The sequence below is a fragment of the Micromesistius poutassou genome, assembly GCF_964030765.1.
Source record: "Micromesistius poutassou genome assembly, chromosome: 11".
NCBI classification, from domain to species: Eukaryota; Metazoa; Chordata; class Actinopteri; order Gadiformes; family Gadidae; genus Micromesistius; species Micromesistius poutassou.
In genome coordinates this window covers 11104103-11124126 of record NC_140281.1, presented here as the reverse complement: position 1 = coordinate 11124126, position 20024 = coordinate 11104103, and the positions used below count along the sequence as shown (strand labels likewise).

Genomic DNA, 20024 nt, shown 5'->3' with positions numbered 1-20024 from the left:
GATGTCCTTCCTTATTTTAACTTCATTTTATTGTATGTTTGCTTTAGCTTTCTGCTAAATCTGATATACATTGCACTTTCTACATTATTGCACAATTCATTAAGCCTAATCTATCATTGCCTATTTTATGTAGTGGCGAAATTACTGTAGTATTAGTGTAGTAATTGAACTAGTGAGCACAATAGGCCAAACCAGTCGGTACCTGAGAATGATCTTTCGGTGCGTTTTGCATGACTTCTGCGACCCTCATGGTCGGAACGCGTGGTGGCACCAGGAAAGTAGGCCAACAGCGCCTCCTGGAGGCCGGGAAGGAGAGAAAAGGGCGCCGTCAAGCACATCGCTCTCATTTGACGGTTCAGTGTTAAAATAGCAGGATAATGGGTTGTTGTAAATTAAAAAATAATGGAGATTATATTCCACAACCCTTTAAAGTTGGCATTTAATACTTTGAATCAACAAAATAGTTTGAAGTAAGTAACAGGAAACACGCATTAAGCCAAACAATCCTTCCCTCGCTCAGCCCTAATACTCTCAAAAATAATTAAAGCCATTCGTCACAATATCAATAACACAAATTAATGCATAAGACAAGTGCATACAATGTTCTCAAAGAAAAATCCTGTAAGATTTTTTTTGGTGCAAACAAAATAATAAAATAAAACTATTCATAAAAATCAAAACAGCCTTGTTATTGTTCTTAAGGGAGGACTACTAAATCCCTATTATGGTTATCATATCTGTATCATATCATATCAATTAAAACATGACATAAAAGCAAAGAAATTCTCTTTCCCAACAGCTGTGTCGTCCAAATATATATTACAATTTATTTAACTTAACACAGTGTTTCTTTAAAAGACAATTAGTACACTTAGTACATTTGTTCAAGGGAAACCAAACAAACACTTTTTGTATACATCAGGTTTTGATGTTTGACATTCAACATTGCAACAAGGTATTCAGTAGACCACATCTAAATAAGATAAAAGAGTGAGAACCTTGACACCAAATGTTGAATAATTCCACTTAAAACATTAAAACACAGTCATGTCACCAGGGATTATTTTGGCTTTCAGATGGTGGGCTTTCTTATTGATATTGTTTTCTATGTCGTTGTCTTCTCCATGTCAGGCATTTAAAAAAACAAAGAGTCAGATTCTTGGTCACAGCTATGGGATCACACAGTGTTGATGACAACAAATACAGACACAATCGTCACAAAGGACAGAAACAAACAAATAAAGGCAAATTGTTGTACTACGGATCCATGTTTCTGTTGTCTACGTTGTTTTTCTCTGTTAATACTTTAGCCCAATGTGCTTGTGAGCCTGTATTAAATGCAATAAAACATTAATTATTTTTGAACGTGTAATCCATTCTCAATAGTGCAACGATACTCATATCAATACAGTACTTAATACAAATTCATTACTCAATCCTCAAAACTAATTTGGAAGGCCCTTGACTCACGGCCATCATAACCCTGGATGAAGGCATTGCGAAATAATGAGGAAGGCATTGGTAAGACAGGTGTTATCTCTGGCACAGTGTTGTGGAAAGGGAGACTCAGGGATCCTCATTATTGCAATAAAAAACAAACAAACCGTACCCTTCATTCCCCTTCCAAACAGGCAAGTCACGACAACAGGTCAAAAAAAGCAACGTGGACGGTCCAAACATGGCACTTTGAAGTCGGGTTCTCTCCGGTTGGATCACATGATGGTGACCCTCTCGGGGGACACCTGCACGGCCGAGGGGCCCGCCGAGGGGGGCTGGGTCCAGAGCGAGCGGGCGGTCCGGCCGTTCTCGCAGCCGCGCCGTATGCGGTGCAGCTTGAAGGCCACGCAGGGGAGCAGTAGCACCACCTTGCCCAGGATGACGCACACCGGCAGCGCCAGCGCCACCACAAAGTTAGGGGGCAGGTAGAAGCGGTAGGCGTCCTCCTCGAACGCCCGCTTCCAGCCGAACAGCAGGCCGTGGAAGGTGGCGATGAGCAGTGCGATGTAGCCCAGCGTGGACTGCAAGGGAGGAAGGTCGTTCGTCACATTTTTCCCTTTCATCCTTTTCTGACATGTCTGGTCTATGTGTGGTCGTTGTTTATTTGAACGGCTGTTTATTTGTTCCCACTGTGTGTAGTACCTGAATGAAGCTGAACTCCCGCCAGTTGAGGGTGCTGTTTACGGATGGGATGGAGGTGATGGCCAGGAGGGAGAGGAGCCCCAGGCTCATGATCCCGAAGGAGAGGTACATTTCCACCCTCCACACTTCCTCCTCGTTCCAGGAGTTCTCCACATTGGCGTGGACCTGCAGACCACACGGCGAGAGGGAGAGGGCAGGGAGGCATTACTAAAGACAGGTCAAATCAGGTCCTTACTATTGGTCTTTTTACAGTCTCAGACCTAAGGCTCAGAGGCAGACGTTTGATTAAGATTTGACCACACCACTGAAAGAGTTCAATGAAGCAAAGTAATATGTAATCAATACAATTTGTTTATGCCTGTTTTTTTTTTTACCATATTTTTATAAAAGTTATAATAAATAAATAACCAGATGAAATGCGTGTGCGTATCATTCCTTTTGGATAAAATATTTTTTTCAGGATCAGTGGACACTGCCACTTCTGCCACGGCCACCACTAAGCACCACCAGAGCATTGGCTGTGATTGGTGTCTTGCATGTCAATCAAGACCTCACCCCCCCCCCGCCTCTTAATGAGGAAGAGTAACACGTAAAAAGAGTAACACAGAACACAAAATTCAGGACTATGCTTGAGTATGATGAAGGCAGCATCCAAGTATCCAAGCAAAACACACACACACACACAGCTCCAACCTGCTGGTAGGCCATGTTGAGCAGCAGGTAGCGCTCCGACCTCCTCATGGGCAGACAGAGGCTGTAGAGGACGTGCACGCCGGCCAGGAAGAAGGCCAGCAGGCCCAACTGCCGACGGCACTGCAGCCAGCCCTCCAGCCAGTGGGGGAAGCGGCGGTACTTGGTGCCGTGGTACAGCTGATGGCCGGCGGCCAGCTGGCCCGCCAGGTACACCAGCGCCAGCAGGGTGATGGCCACGGCGGGCAGCGTCCGATTCACCATCTCCACGGGGATCTTGTAGAAGTCACTCTGGCCGCGCTTGGAGTACGGGTGGACGATGTCTCGGGCGAAGGAGTAAGCGAAGAAGAAGATGGAGAGGGCCACTGAGGACAGCACGGGGCCCCTCCAGGCGGGGAAGAGCCGCACCGGGATGTTTTCGATGTCCCGCGCGGACGACAGCGCCCCCATGTCCACGGGCTGGAAGTGCAGCCGCCGGGCCAGCTCCATCACGTGCTGCCGGGCCTCCAGGGAGTCGCTGCAGATGAACACCTGGCAGGGAGAACAAGACGAGCACAAGGCCTGGTGGATCACACTCGTTGCCATGGTAATGCTGCATTACGCGTACCGTGCTGCTCTGAGCCCTTGACCTGCAACTCAACTCAAGAATCACGAGTGGATATGAACGCATTGTTATTGTACCTGCATTGGCTTGAGTTGTAGCTACAGGTTTAGTTTTATAGTTTTCCCACGGTATAAAACTATATATAAAGAGACAAATTCCATGGATGGATTGACTCGTGGATAGGCATGTTTTATTCCTGAGAAACTTTTAATTCTGCATTTGAATGGACAGATTAGCTGCCCTCGAAAAACTATGCAGTGCAGGGTTTAATATACTTTTACCTTTGATAAGTAATCTGGCAGTGATACCTGGATGTTAATCTGCAGCTCACGAACCATTGCCTGTTTCATTTAAACCATGCATCAATTATAAAGGAATTAAACTCTCTAGAGATAGGAAAATGTGGGCAGCTCTGTCAACTACTTCTGCCCAAGCTCTGACGGTCCTCATCCGTTCGGTTCCGTTCGGCCTTCAGTACAGCACGCTTCTCCGGATGACAGTATCCACATATAAATATTGTCAAGACCGTTCCTTAGAGTAGGCCCCAGATTAACCCCCCATTTGAGTTACACTGCCCTATTTGGCCCGTGAATCAAACAATTACACAAAGTGCTATCGGTGGTGAGTGCATCAGTCTAACCACAGTATATTCCCCAGTGAGAGTCTGGTTGTTGGCGCACCTGCCTGCTGGCGTCCTTGGGGCAGATCTGCTGCATGGCCCAGGCTGAGATAACGTTGAAGCCCTTCACCACCACCGCCTGGGGCAGCAGCGATGCCAGGTACTCGGCGTTGGACTCGGGGTACTGGTTCACCCGGCGGTTGTTACTCACATCCACCAAGATCTTCCCTGGTGGACGGCCGGGGAATACGTTCCAACATGTTAGCTGGCAGCAGAGCATGGATGGAGCATCACTGCAATGAGACCTGGGATTGTTTCCAAATACGTATTTATTCATATTGTTTGTACGGGCATGGCTTCAGTGTACTGTAGCGGCTACGATTAGAGGTGCCAAGCCTCCCGATTTGAATGCTGATCACGTCTGACTGGGTTGGCATTCAGTGACAAGAATCAAATCTAGTCGATTTGTGATGTTACGAAAGAAATGATGGATAAATATATGTAGTCGATCTATTAATGTGCAACATTGTTATTATGCATGAGCACTGTGCATGCCTTTCCCAAAACGCACGTTTGAGCATTCGATGAGCTGTAATAGTTGCTGTTGCATAGGCCCGTACGACTCCTGTAGGAACCAGTTCCTTTATTATTATGTCATGTGTTGTGTGTCTATATCCTTCGATCATCCTTCCTTTCTTCCTACCTTATTCCATTCCTTACCTACATCCCTACTCCCTCAACTCAATCCCTCCCTCCCAGCCCCTCCACTCCCTCCCTCCCTCCTCCCCTTCTCTCACCTTCCAGCAGGTGCTTGAGGTCCCAGAGCACGGGGTAGTGCTCGCGGCGGATGGCGAGGAAGATGAGGGGGGCCTTGGCCACCGCATCCTCGTGGTGCGTAACGTCCACCACGTGGGGGAAGAGGTGAGCGGCACGCTGGGGCTGCCGGCTGCCCACCACCACGTGGAAGCCCCCCCGCAGCAGCCTGGTCGTCAGGCACTTGGAGAAGTCGCCCGTGCCCAGAACGGCCACCGTGGGCTGGGCCGCGTCGTCGGCGGGGGAGGCGGAGTATCCGGGGCTGTCCCGGGAGCCGTTTTTCAAGCCGTTGGAGGAAGAGAGGAAGGACGGCGGGTGGAGTTGGCGTTGGAGGTGCGAAGAGGAGGAGGAGGAGCAGGCGGAGGTGGTGGTGGTGAACACGGGGCTGACGCTGCCCATCATAGAGATAGAGTCCATGGTGCGCTCCTCTCTGTCGCTCTCTCTCGACTGAGGAGTGAACAATTGACCGGTACCACTAGGGGAAACGGAGAAAGGATCACAGTTCTGCCACACAACCAAGTTACCGCCTCACTTCTAATATATAGGACACATTTTCTCGCGACAGGGAATGGGGGGGTCCGAGGGCCAAGGTTTAGGAGTCACGGTTCGCTACTGAAAAACACTCTGACAAATCATTGGTGCAAATAAAAAGACACGTTTATTATTCAGGAATAAACCATTTAAACTGTTATTTTTACATGTTTATGGGGAGGTGGGCAGTTGCACATATGGTTGACATAGAATTATTTAAATGTTAAATTTAAATAAAACCAGACAAAATGTATATAATTTATATATGTATTTTAATTATGCGGGTTTTGAAAGGCAATGTGGTTTATTTTGCGTGACCATTTAGGCGTGCTATATTTTCTATTCTAGCCTACTTATCAGATAATTCAATTCGATTGAAGAGTGAATATTCAATGGCTGGATATTCTTTACAGAAAACCAGGATTATCATCTTCTGCCTTTTTATAGCAATATTGGGCTGCTGTGTAGATGATTTATAAATATGTGACAACCTACATCGTGTCAACAGTCAAATGTGGAAAGGTTAATTTTAGCTGGCGTTATTAACTCGGTGGAAAGGACGCAAATCATGGATAATATACATGTTGACAAACAGCAAGCTTGAAGCGGTTGTCTGTTACAATGACCTTGCATGCTCAACATCTGTGCACGATTTCCAAGGACAGACGCATGCATTTGAAAACCGTCATGTCTCGGGTACACTTCACCTGTAGAGCTAGAAGCGCACAGCCAGCACGTAATGTCATGGATAACCTTGACACGCCAGGCGGACGCGGGAATAACACCGAATCAGTTTTTTTCTAATGGGCAGCCTACTCATTCACCTTGCAGATTTACCGGTCAGCGCCAACAACCCCAATTCACCAATCGCACAATCTCATAACGCTATTTAAAAAAGAAAAAAAAATGAAACAATTGGTTTTGTAATAATGATGACAACACACCCACCTTACATCTCCTTGAAGGATGCACTCATCGTGGAAGAGCTAAACACAGATGCCAGCTGCCGGCTGGTCATCGCAGGTGGTAGAGAGGTTTCTATTTACAGAGGGTTTCCCCGCCTCTCCTCTGGATGCATGGGATTTGCCCTATCAATTCGCCCACTGATTTGCAGCGGGACTGACGCTGAACCCCAGAGAAAGCAGTCCTAGGCTGCATTCCAATTGTACGTAGATCGCGACTCCTACTAATCTCCAGATGTTTCCCTCTATCTCCATTGTCGACTTGTTGAAGCTGCTCGACAAATCGGCCGCTGAATCTGCATGGTGACTGAGAATGCAGCAATGTATCTTATAAGTCAGTGTTTTAGCAATTCTTAAATGGATCTAGGGATCATGGGGTTGGGAATTCAGCCCTGTTGTATGAGCATTAAACCTCGCGATATTTACCGCTGCCCGTCGTAGCCTGTCGCGATACAAACAAGTTAATTATTTTACACAAGTTCTAATGGCATTTTCAGAAAATTATTTTTGCAATCAATGACTATGAATCAATATTATTTGAAGCAAACATTTTATTTAAAATATCGTCATATTATATTAATATTGATAAGCATGAAAAAATACATTGGTTATCTTTTGTAATATCATCACGAACAAGGGTTAAACGGTCATAGACTAAAAAGTACAATCAATTATATATTATATTATAATCCATAATATGTTTAGCTCTGTAGCATTATGGTGGACAGTCCTAATACATAGTGTCTGAGAATGTATTCAAATGCTTGTAATGCTAAATTAAATGCACATTTAATTCAAAATAGCATAGGATACTGTTAGATTTCAGCTTATTTCTAAACTGTTCGTATAGTCTCTGCGAAGCTTGACGGGTTGGATTAGAGGGTCGAATAGATGGTTTATTCCAGGATGTAATACAGCAAGATACAGAGTTAGGTTGAATAATCTATAGTATAGGTGGTGAGGAGCAGTCTCCTGACGTGCTCCTTGGCTGTCGATCCCTATTCTCGCCGAACAGAAGGTTTGGGGAGAGTATTATAATAAGAAAATGTAAATAACAAAAGAACAGAAGCAGTCTCCCCCTTGATAAGGTATATGGCCCTGGCTATGCCCCAGAAGACCAGGTTGGTTCGTTCTTGTTGGGACATAACAAATGGAGGAATATTGGAAATAACACCTGGTATCAGTAAGAGAGGCACTGGCCTGTTCATAGACTTCAGAAATGTGAAGAAAGAGACACTAAAATACACCAATATTCTACAAATACCCTCAAGTAAAGAAATGTTTCCTGAAGAAAATAATTACCAAGCATTTTCAGGGCATTCAGGTCGTCTCTATCGTTGAAAAAAAAAAAATAGACTAAGAAAAGCGGTCAACAGATTTCCTCTCGAAACAGCTGTCTGTGTATTTTTCAAACACCTGTCCTTCCAACCACATCATTTCACCTTCGACATTACAGCATCGTTGAGCCATTGATTCTGTATGGATCCACCTGCTTTCACAGTCACATCTTACAGTTACTTTTACGTGCTCACAGTAGTAAATACCAAAGAAAAAGGTAGGCCTCACCATTCCCACTCTGACTGCATCTGCTCCATTATGACCCTTAAAGCACACATAATAACACATGACCCAGGACACCACACCTTTAGAACCCTCAGATGTTGTAGGGCCTGTTTTACAAGAAACTTTGGCCTCTCTGCCATCCTTACACTCACTACCTAGTCACCCAACCAGCCTAGAACGCTCTCATTATCCATCTGTACCTCCAAAATAATTAATAAATATATTTTTACCAGATTTTTTATTCAGGGCTTTTGTTGAAGGAGGATTGTGACCTTACTTTATCAATCAATAACCTTTTTATTTGGGATAACAGGATCTCATAAACAACATAAGGAAATGTAATGCCAAGGGTTTTTAGCACAGCAGTTTATACATGATCATTACTAGTGAGGCAAATTAGACTAGTTAATACTAAATATAAAGTTCCAATGGTTAATGTTGAATCCCTCCCAGTAAGTAGGCGGGAGACTTTCAGAGTGCTAAAAAAATAATTAGTGTCCCATCTACTCTAAATGGCTGTGCAACCTTGTGATTTGAACTAGCGTAGCTTGGCTGGCTGGGTGTGGCAGTGTGTGGTTTAGGGAGTGTGGATAGTAAGATTCTTGTGGACAAAGAGAGAACTCCGGGCCAGCATTTTTAACTTGTAGAAAACTAGAAAAGCTTTAGGATGTGATTTTATTGATACACTTATTGAAATAACTATCAATCCGCAGTAGCAAGATTATACTTAGCTAGTTAAAGTATAACTAGTTTAACCCACTGTTAGTAAAGCTAGTTTTAACAATAAACCTACCATGACATAACCAAACTACATTTGGTACGTGTTCTTGTTCACATAGCTTAGTAATGTCGTGTTAACTTTACTTTGTCCTTGCCAACAATGAACTGGAATGTTTAACAATTCCCATAATTGGAGTCAAACTTGTATTTCTTCCTTCATGTGTCCTATTTTGATTGGGTATGTCCTTTGATATAGGCAGTGTTGGGAAGGATACTTTTAAAATGTATCCAATTACAGAATACAGAATACATGCCCAAAAATGTAATTTGTAACGTATTCTGTTACATTACTCAAACTGAGTATTGTATTCTGAATACTTGGATTACTTCCACATTGAATTTAATTTTATAAGTGTAGGAATACGGCATCAAATCCTGCTTACTAAACAGGCCTATTCTGGTGTGTTCTTCTGTTCCAACTGGCTGAATGTGTTAGGCCCAAGTCTCCCTGAAAGTGTTTTGGTTTGGTACGGTTCCTTTTCACATTGCAATTTTCATTGCAGTCACAGAATTTGTCAACAAGGCACATGTGTGCAAAGATCGTTAATTCATTGGACAAAAAGGTCTGGGGCGGGTTAAAGCGGTAAAGAAAAAAAAGGGGGGGAAAGCGCCGGTCAAAGTAAACAATTATGGATATCAAGTGGGCTGCACTCCTCTTTGCTCCATGTTGAGCCACGACTAATTTTCACCCGACGGTCCGACAATGTGCTTCTAATCTTGGAGTTACCGCTAATCAAAAATAATTCCCATAATGCGTACGGCTGAGCGGGTACCCGTCCCAAGAGGCATATGCTTTTTAGAACCAGATTGGACTGAGGTGCATTCGCTTTCACATCTCAAGCGAACTGCACCAGGGTTCATTTGGAAGCGAACCGAGACCTCCTCTTTAGGGAGGCAGGCTGATTTGGGGCGCACTAAAGTGAGGTGGTTGCAATCACACCAACGCCAACCTACCGAATCAAGAGACCAAACTCGTTTAGTGCGCACTAAATGCTGTTGGTGTGAAAGCACCCGAGAGTGAATAAACTTGTGAAACAGAGAAGTATCGTCATGTAATCCATTGATTTCAACAATGTAACTGTAACTGTTCTAAATAGCAACTATTTAAATTGTAACTAACTATTATTATTATTATTATTATATTATTATTATTTGTCAAATGTCTTAGTCTTGCAATTGAAGCTGCCTTAGGCGATTTCTATCGATGCAAGTTATATACAGTACTTATGAAAGTTATACTCTATTTTCTTTAGGTTCTGAAGGCTACTGTAGCCATGAAGCAGCATTTAGGAAGTACAAAGGGAAACTTAAGGGATGGGGTAAAGTTAACTGTATACACAGATATGTCCATATAGATATATCAAATATTATCAACCATCAATTATATTTGGTAATGGAAATATGACAATGTCATAATTACAAGTGGCAAAATATGACTAACCCCATAGTCATGGCACGACTACTGCCTCAAAAGCCAAAAGTCACAATTTATGACTCAACTCATACACATATTCAGATTCAGACACTATCCGCATGATTCTCTTTTGTTGCTTGTCCAATGCAAACGTATTTTTGTAAACGTAGTTCAAACGGCCTCAGATTTATAGACCCTTTTGGAGTCAACTTCATTTTATATATTTGCTCATATTTCGAAATGCGCGTTCCATTGTCAGAATCGATATTCTACCAGTGTCCAATGGACCAGTATATATATATATATATATATATATATATATATATCTCCAAGCAAACCACCGCAAGTCAGAGTTTAGTGAGAAGAGGTTCCTCTTTAGGGCTTAAACACGTCTTCCTGTCTGGTCGCTCCCAGCCCCTACGGATGAGCTCCAGCCTCCTGCTGAGGCAGGGAGGCAGCATGGCCGCCTTGACCAGCAGAACGCTCAGTGGGAGCAGGCAGGCCAGGATGAAGGAGGGGGGCGTGTACCACACATACTGTGCGGGATCCACCCACTTGCTCCAACCGTACACCAGAGCGTGAGCCGTGCCCAGCAGCAAGGCTGTGTAACCCAGAGACCTCTGGGGGGGGGGAAGAAAGAGTAAGTGAACTTGTTTTTTACAATGTTCCCCTACTGTCTTGTTGGGGGGTCTCATGTTGTACTCTCCACATTGCAGTAAGACGCATTTATAACACTCATGTAATCTTTGCTCATGTCCTAACTGGAAAGGTGACTTTTGGTTTCAGTTACAAATTATCTGAATTGCTATTTATGCATTGAGACACTTTGTTATTATGGGGTTTAGCATAAATTGCTGGGTACATCATTTGCCACAATCCATTTCCACCAGAAATCATACTCCATCTAAAGCGGCCGGTTATTTTACAGAGGACTCCTGTATCAGATCCCTGGTGTCTTCACATACTGACTACTCCTTTTGTTCCCCTGTCCACCACACCTTTACCACATTGATTACTTCCTGCCAGCAATAGATTACAGTTTTCAGTGCACACCTGTGCACACCAACTATGTCTCAGGTTCAAGTTCTTCTTAAACAACACAGATACTGTGTGTGGAATGCCCCCAAACTAAGTGTACCTGTATCCAGGTGAACTCTCTCCAAGAGAGGCTGTTGGAAATGGACGGCAGGGAGGCGACCGCTACCACGGCCAGCAGACCCAGGGTGATGATGCCCAGGGAGATGTAGATCTCCATCCGCCATACATCCTCTGACACCCAGGCATCTTCCTTGTTCTGCTGCACCTGAGTTGGGGGACGCCACAGAGTCTTATTCATGTCCGCTTTCTCACTGGGCTCAGCAAACTCGGACGGAAGCCTTATCTAGTGTTTAGCGTTTCTGAGCTGTTCAATATAGTCCCTTCAACTTAACCCTAACCCTCTTCAATATAGCTGCTTCAGCTCATGACTATTAATAGGAAGAAGGAAGGAAGCATTTAGGGAGGAAGCAGGAGGTCGCATTTAATGCATATCTTCCAGCCTTACATGCCATTGAAAACAAGTTCCCTAGGCTATGAGCTGTTGGGCAACATTGCCGTAACACAACTCGAGTTGTGTCAGCAAGTAGGAAGGTATTTTATATCATAAATGGAAATATATCCATTCCAAGATGGGATAATCTATACTTTCCTTGTTTCCAAGATCTCTCCTTTTACCTAATGTGTAATTGTTAAAAATGTCTTTATGTCATTTGTGTCCTTGGCATTCATTATTTGTTCTGTATCCTACATTCCTTGTCCTTTTTTGATCCTTTCCCTTTCTGCTTCACTTCTCAATTGTCTGAATGAATAACAAAACTGTTGGTGGTTTGCCCACTTTCATATAAATACATTACAAACAAAGCTCTACTGAACAAATACTGGTTGCGTGTGAAAAATTCCTAGTGAATACATTTTGTTCAGTTGAGCAACACTGCCTGACAGACAAAGCATTGTTGTAGTCTAGAAATGTACTAACTTAACATAATGGACACAAAATCAATTTGCATTACCTTTGTGCTTTAAGAATCTTACATTTAATTTACCAACCAATGGGAAACAGCCCATTTTGTGTTGCCTAAAAAAAAAGACACTCTTATCCTGTTCTTTGATTCTGCAATTACCAGTTCACCATTGTACTAAATTAAGCAGGGGACAAAATAAAGAATTTACATTGGCCTATTTATGCTTTAATTTGTCATCTTGTGTGAGCTGTCTTGGTTGATGTTTACATCTGTACATGTCCCTAAAGCTGCTGTAGCAAATATTTAAGGGTATTTCAAAGAGAGTACATATAAAAAACCAAGATTTTCTCAATGTTTGTAAGTCAACCACTGTGCCTGACTACCCACCTGTTGGTACGCCCAGTTTAGCACTTTGTACCTGTAGGATCTCCTCATGGGGTAGCAGAGGCTATAGAGGGCATGAAGACAGGCCAGGTAGAAGGACAGCAGGCCCAGCTGCTTGCGTACAGACATCCAGCCCTCCAGCCACGCTGGGAAACGACGGTACTTAGTGCCTGGAAACAGTAGAAACACAGGGGGAGGGAAAGGGATGAATAACTTAACACTTAACAGCAAATATAAGTAAAGTGCTTGGTATGAAGTGTTACCAAGAAAATAACAAAACATACAAAAAATCAAATGAAGGTCAGAATATGTTTGTGTGTGTATTGGGTGGTACTGTTTCATTAAATTGTGTGCTGGTCCTCATTTTTTTCCCAAAGAGATTTCATTCAAATAGTTAGCGATGGTTCCACTGAAAATAATATACCTCTATAGAGCTGCAACATGGCCGCCAGTAAGCCCGGCAGGTAGACGAGAGCCAGCAATGTGATGGACGTCCATGGCAGAGTCTTATTCATCACCAGCACTGGCACCTGACACAACCAGAAGAGGAAGATGATGAACAACCAAGGAAAAGAAACAGAGTTTTACGAGGAAGAGTTTGCCAAAGCAATATCCAAAGCATGTTACGGAAACTAAAATCCCCTCGGATGACCCTCACTCTCTCTCGCCACAATCTGCACATTCAAAGGGTCCATTCTTAGGCATCTTCCCTTGTGAGACGAGAACACGTGTGAAATAGGTCTGGAGTATGGGGCTCACTTTATAGAAGTTGTTCTTGCTCCACACCAGGTAGGGGTGCAGGACCTCTCGGAGAAAGGTGTAGAGGAAGGTGACGGCCAGCAGAGCGAAGGTCACCCTCAGTGGCACCTGCCACTCTGGGAAGAGGGGCTGTTCCCCCGGGGGCCCCAAGAGCTCCAAGGCGAAGGTGGACCTGAGTGGGGTTGCCCCGGGCCTACAGATCCCTGCAGAACCCTGGCACTGACAGTCCTGGAGGCAAGGATGCACAGGGGGGGTCACTAGGAAATCTGGTGGTGAACATAAGTGTGCGTGTAGCGCGCTAGATATTTTGCACCCCCCACCCCTCCACAAATACTATGGATAAGACCTAGTACCTTTGCTTCATGGTCTGTTTCTGCCATGTCTACCATTTCCTGCTGCCACCCCTGGTCTGGAGCCCCGGCACGTCTTGGAACAAAGGGACATGTCTCCATCCACCTATTTAGAAGAAAAACATTTTTTATCTATTTTTATTTTTCTATAGACACATATATTGGTCGAGTGAAAACTGCACAGCACATACCAGGACTGAGCTGCCAGCCATGCAGGACCACTACTATCAGTGGAGTGGGAGAAAGGTCCAAAGTTAATTTAAGGTAAAAGCAGGGTTTTAATAATGAGACCTTCTCCAGGCTTAAATTGCAGAAGCATGATTCCATGGCTTTGTGCCTGCCCTGGCCCCCTAAGAATGGAAATAACTCAAGATAGTTCGCGCACTTCAAATAACTCGGGGTTTCAAGGGCATTAAGGGCTTAGTCCGCCAGGTTAGCTGGCCATGTTTCAAAAATCTAAGAAAATATGGATTAATGGCATCAGTTAATAAAAAGGTTGAACCGTTTTTTTTTTTTAAACCGGAATTTGGTCTACAATTGGGGTTGGACTTTGTTCATTAATCGAGGACGCTATTTATTTCCATGCCTTCTTTTAAAAGTACAGTAAATTACCTTGTATCCCTTGTGCTGGTCCCGGCTGAATCGATGCGTTGATGGGTTTGAGGCTGGAATCAGCTGTTCACCCACGTTGACAAAGTGACATCATACACAAACGTAACTCGAATATTTGCGTGTGACCTACTAGCCTACTGGCGGAATTAGGTCATCAATTTAAGCTAACTGCCTACAATTAAACATACAAAAAGACACACGTTGTTAAATACATTACCGGGCTCATGGTAAGAAACCTAAGGTAATTAAATTTCGCGTGGCGAAAGCATTCTGGTTTTGTCCTTCCCCCCTTCACAAACCAGTCCCCCACTACTTTGTTGCACTTCAGCAAAGAGCGAACGTGGTGAGGGACAAGGCCCGCCCTGAATGTCAGATTGACGTCGTCTCTGGGGAAAACCGACCAATCATTGATCGCTGGGCAGGACGAGCCGGACAAGCCTATTTTCCTCATGGCCTGACCCTGACCATGGAGTGCCTCTCGTTTTTTTTGTTGTGTGTGTGTGTGTGTGTGTGTGTGTGTGTGTGTGTGTGTGTGTGTGTGTGTGTGTGTGTATGACATGCCAAGTGTCATGCCAAAAAATTGTCATCCGCCAAAATCGGCTTGTTCGGCCAGCTATATTCGTCTACAACAGCTTTCATGTTGCTCGGTCATAACGGACATAGGCTATAAATAACATTGTCCGTAGTAAGGTTATAGCAAAGCTAGGCCCGTTAACGTTTCTTGGCTAAAAGAAAGTAAGAAGAAGAGAAGGTGTTTAACTTTGCAGTTTATTAATCGGTCATGTAAAGCCGGATTTACAGGAAACTAAGTCATGTCTTTTTAAATCATGTCGTTTATATGCCCTTTGTTACTGCTAAAACATGTGTCTGCAAATATTTCAAAAGGATAATAATGATAATTTACGACCAAACCTGTTGTTGGTGTTTTTATTTGAAACTACTTATCTTATAAATGTAAATCCATTAAATCCTGGCTGGAGAAACGTTGAAAAGGGTTGCTTTACATGTATACATAGTACAAACAATTACATAACATCAGTCAGTCCAGTGAATAATTGACAAGCACAACGTTAATTTATATGATGATACCCTTGGTTTTGCAATTATTGGGAAATCTAAGTGGAATATTAATTATAATGACATCTTTCATTCAAAGTTTGATGTCAATGTACTTGGAAAGAGAAATAATCCTTAAAATGGAATTGAATTCATATCAGCTCTGATATGCATTTTAATTATCTGGTATACTAGTGAAAACCTTTTGGTAACGTTTGACAACAGGGTGACCAGAAGGATTAGAGAAGTTATAGCCCACGACAGAAGTCATGGGCTTCCTCTAGAGGGCGCTGTAAGCTAGCATTTTCAAAGCTTGCCTTGTGTACAAGTCAGTTAGTAATTTAATTAAACATGATTTATTTTAGTAGGACACATGACTGTCCTGTGATGACCCCCCCCCCCCCTCCCTACAAAGAGACTTGGAAGTGACTTGTCTTCATGTTATTTCACAATCCAAGGCAGAGATAGTTTGAGAGGTTGATTCTACAGCCAATACATCATGCGTCTTTTAAGTTGTTTTCTCGTGCTCGCTGTGAGCACCACCGATCTGTGCGATGCAGGGCCACTCCACGCACAGTGCAGAGCAGACTGGTAGGTTCTTGGTTTATTAACTGTTCATTACTATCATAATATATCATGATTTAAGGGGCTACTCTTTTTCTCCTTTTCTCCAAGTTAGTTATTCCCTTGCTTTAGGGGTCTACTAATAATAAATAAAAATAATTTGTAGAATAGGCCCTCTGTGCTATTTTCTTTTTTTTGTTTATAATAATATATCAGTATTACAATAGCATGCTGAGCATTATATTACATGTATGAATCAAGATTGTCTGTTTGCTTCTCTGCTCTATTGTTTCATTGCCATGGCGGTCGGTGCGTTTCTCTCTCTATTTATATCTCTACATGTAGTTGTTTCTAAGTTTACTCCGTGGTGAATGATTTTAATATCGATACAACTAGAATAACCTTAAAGTAAGCCAACCCATGTTTGATTTCTTTGATTTCTCTACCAACATTTCCATTTAAAAATGACAAAGATTTTCCTGACCTGATGTATCCTCATGGCTTCAATTTTGACCAAAATATCTCCACACACATAATTTAATTATGTGACCTTTCTTTCAATTTCAATTATGTTTAGTGGGGGCTAGTCCAACAGAGACAATGATGCTATTCAGATTCATTTTGAATAAAAGGAAAATGTCACAAGAATAGGTTGCAGTTCGAAATAGAGGGAATAGATAAGCTGGAAAATGTAAAACACACACACACACACACACACACACACACACACACACACACACACACACACACACACACACACACACACACACACACACACACACACACACACTCTCTCTCTCTCTCTCTCTCTCTCTCTCTCTCTCTCTCTCTCTTTCTCTCTCTCTCTTAAATAGCATATAAATAAAGTGGTTACCTATAAAATGTACACAATTTATGTAGTCAACTACAAAGTCAGGCAGGCCACTTGAATGTTGTTGGGCCATCGATGAGCAAAGTATGTTTCAATGAGCATAACTTTCTTAGAGGTGGATCTTGTCTTGAAGATAATAAATGAAGTCCAAAACAACTGTGTTTCTGTAAAGTCTCCTCTGACTCCTGCATGAATTTAACAGAACATTGAACGGACGAGCAGACCTAAGAAAGATTTCAAGACAATGGGCTTGGTACTTTGAGTGGCCAAAATCAAACCTCTAAATGAATAGACTAGTAGACAATCATAACACAAACAGGTTTAATAACAGTTGCTTGAAAGCTTAAAAAATTACCCAAATAAATTAAATAAATACTACATGACAGTAGACATTTCAAAATAAATAAACCTGCCATTTAATGAAACTTCAATTTGACATTTGTGAAAATAAATCAGCATTTAATAGCGTTCCCGTAGACGGATTTGGGTGGTTGAGACAGTCTGGTTTAATGTCATGGTTTAATATCATGCACTGTTCAAAACAACATTCTTTCGACATACATGCAACCGAAGTAGCTTATTTCTTCTCTCTTAACTCTGCTTTTGGGGGGCATTTTCTTCTGTTAACTTTAGCTAGGCTACTAAAACTGAGGTGGTCTGCTGGCACCGAAACACCACCGTCTCTCACTTGATTCTACGGGGAAATATATGCGTTCACTGGTGCATAAAGTCGTCAGGCCTCTACAGCTTTCAATGACAGTTTTTCTTTGGGTTGGCGCAGGCCCTGGCTGACTAGTGATCCTTGCCAAGCAGCGTGCGTAACGTGCACGGCACGCAGCGGCGCCATAACATCATTGACCAATAGACGGGGCTGTTTCATTTGCAATAGTGACCAAAGACAAGGTTTTTAATATTATAAAGTAACACAGGTTTTTGGCAAGGTAAAAACCACTATTGCCTTGAAATAAAAACAAGGAGAAAGCCACATCTGTAAAGGCTAACGGTTGTAAATGTTCTCTTTGTCAGGTACTTTGGGATACGCTGTCAAACAGTCTATGAAGCCCTCATTTCACAGATTAAGAAATGGCAAGGCAGAGATGGATGCAAGATGGGTGGTCAGAGATGCCTTTACAAAGTAAGGTCGTACGTGTTTCTGTCTGTCGGTCTTTCTTGGGCATTTGTCACTTGTCACTTGGAAAACATGGAAATTTGAGTATTTGTAGGCCTATACAAATTGTTCTCATAATTATTTTGTCGTACATATATATATACATATATTTATTTCTATATATATATATACACACACACACACACACACACACACACACACACACACACACACACACACACACACACACACACACACACACACACACACACACACATATCTGTGTGTGTGTGTGTGTGTGTTACTGTTATGACAGTTTTATATCAAAACTAGTCACTGACTAGTCACTGGGTGGCAGGCTATTGTTGCAACGGCTCCTAACACCTTGTGATCCACAGCTCAAGTCCTCCTCGGTCCACTTCATAGCTGCCAAGCACACCTCATCCTTATGGGGAAACGTTGATGACATCAATTTCCGGCTGGTCTCCTATCCATTCATCGTCAGTTGCCGCGTCTCGGTAACTCACTTGTGAAGCATCTTTCTGCCCCCAAAAAATTAGATAATAGGTTTCGTTTTCAAATAGCAACACTTGATCGTGTGATGTTGCTTGAGAGACAAGCAACCTACATGGCCTTTGTTTTTACTTTTCTCTTGATCTCTTCCACCTCTGTGCTCACTGTCTGCCTGTCTGCCTGTCTGCCTTTCTTCCTTTCTGGCTTTCTTCCTCCTTTCAAATTTTACTCATCTTATCTTTCTTAAAAATACACAAACCCACAGAATGTATCATAAAGTACATTATTTTCATTAATATCACTTACAGAAAGTATCCTTTGGAAGGTATTTTTCAGGAAAGGTCACCAACTATTCAAACTATCAAACTACTCTCTTTAAATCTCCCTTCCCATCACCATAATCTATAAGTGAACTCAAACAAGGCATGAAAAAAACATGCAATGGACAATATGCCGGTGTAACCTTTACACATGACAAAGCTCGGGTTCAGGTTTCACACCTTTCTAGCTCCCCCCATCGTTATTGTTCTCTTTGTCTTTCACTGCCCTGACACATCACATTACTACTTACTATTTCCTGCTGCTGTTGTTGTTTAGAAAGTTTCAAGGCCGATAGTGAACCCTCTTCCTCCCTGATAGGCCATGTCGGTCTCCGAGAGCTGGTACCGCGTTAAAGACCACGGCACCAATTACTGTAACCTGTACAACCTCATGGAGGGTGAGTTCAGACTGTACAGCACTATTGTTGAGGTGTCCATTTCCATTTTGAAAGGTGAAAACTCGGGCCGCGACGTGTTGTGTATGTACTTGTCCACAACATCATCCCCTCGTTGGGAAGGAAGTGGCCCAGAGAGTTTTTTTTTTTGTTAGTAGTTAGTTATTTTTGCGGATGAGTTAGTGAGCAGATGCTCACCATCTCCGTGTCCCTTTATAATCCACAGGGAGTGGGTTGACCCTGGCCAGCGGATACAGAGAGGTCACCAGTGACTTCATGTGCACGCAACGCTCCACTGCCAACTGCACCGTCTACTAGTGCTAGCACCGCCCACCAGAGGCCACCGTCTCATCAGGACGTTTTCTGTTGAACTGATAGAAAATATCAAAATGACATGAAATGGGAAATTATGAAATATTAATCTGTTGTTTTTGGTTGAGTCTGCCATATCAGTTATGTATTTCAGTCAATTAATTTTGCAGTGTTCAGAGCCCAAGAAATACATACAATACAATATTTTAAAAAGTCTCTAAGTTAACAGTTTGACGGTACTGAAGTTTATTTTGTCTAATTCTAGTATAAAGTATAAAGGATACACTTTCACAGTTAGTGGGATTGTAAATCAAAGTTATAGCTCAACAAGATTGTAGTTTGTCTACAAATAAACGGATAATAGGGGGCAGTGTGACATGTCACCCTCCACATTAAAATTATTTTTTTTCCAGAATAGATGCGTAACAAGACGAGATGTGATTACAATAAAAATGTTTTATTAATAATTACAGACGTAGCGCATTCACTTTAAATGCTACCGAACCAGGCCTTATAGATGTAATTATTTAAGAGATAGAGAGAGACCGAAAGACAGAAAGAGAGAAGGTAGAGATGAGAAAGAAAGAGCTCTCAGCCTTTGTGTGTGAGGCACAGGCTAGCTTTTATTAAGGGAGCAATATGCTCATCTGGGCTTCACCATCCAT

The 20024-nt window shown here is 42.7% G+C and overlaps 3 protein-coding genes across 3 annotated transcripts; 1 reads left to right on the top strand and 2 right to left on the bottom strand.

Annotated features, from left to right (window-relative positions):
• Nucleotides 1–1712: 1712 nt before the first annotated feature.
• On the bottom strand, nucleotides 1713–5282 carry steap2 (STEAP family member 2, metalloreductase; the record flags this gene model as incomplete). The annotated part of the gene is made up of 5 exons (XM_084475635.1): nucleotides 1713–2018; nucleotides 2140–2304; nucleotides 2833–3360; nucleotides 4114–4280; nucleotides 4850–5282. The coding sequence occupies 5 exons, from the start codon at nucleotides 5280–5282 to the stop codon at nucleotides 1713–1715; spliced, it is 1599 nt and encodes a 532-aa protein (XP_084331761.1).
• Nucleotides 5283–6991: 1709 nt separating this feature from the next.
• On the bottom strand, nucleotides 6992–14507 carry LOC311355141 (STEAP1 protein-like). Its single transcript, XM_084474870.1, has 7 exons — nucleotides 14221–14507; nucleotides 13612–13714; nucleotides 13259–13486; nucleotides 12924–13029; nucleotides 12503–12669; nucleotides 11254–11418; nucleotides 6992–10735 (listed from the first exon to the last, which is right to left on the bottom strand). The coding sequence occupies exons 2-7, from the start codon at nucleotides 13708–13710 to the stop codon at nucleotides 10463–10465; spliced, it is 1038 nt and encodes a 345-aa protein (XP_084330996.1). The 5' UTR covers nucleotides 13711–13714; nucleotides 14221–14507; the 3' UTR covers nucleotides 6992–10462.
• A 1268-nt stretch (nucleotides 14508–15775) lies between these two features.
• LOC311355676 (uncharacterized protein) lies at nucleotides 15776–19365 on the top strand (the record flags this gene model as incomplete). Its single annotated transcript, XM_084475484.1, has 5 exons — nucleotides 15776–15867; nucleotides 17738–17846; nucleotides 18218–18337; nucleotides 18972–19050; nucleotides 19274–19365. The coding sequence occupies 5 exons, from the start codon at nucleotides 15776–15778 to the stop codon at nucleotides 19363–19365; spliced, it is 492 nt and encodes a 163-aa protein (XP_084331610.1).
• Between the last annotated feature and the right edge of the window lie 659 nt (nucleotides 19366–20024).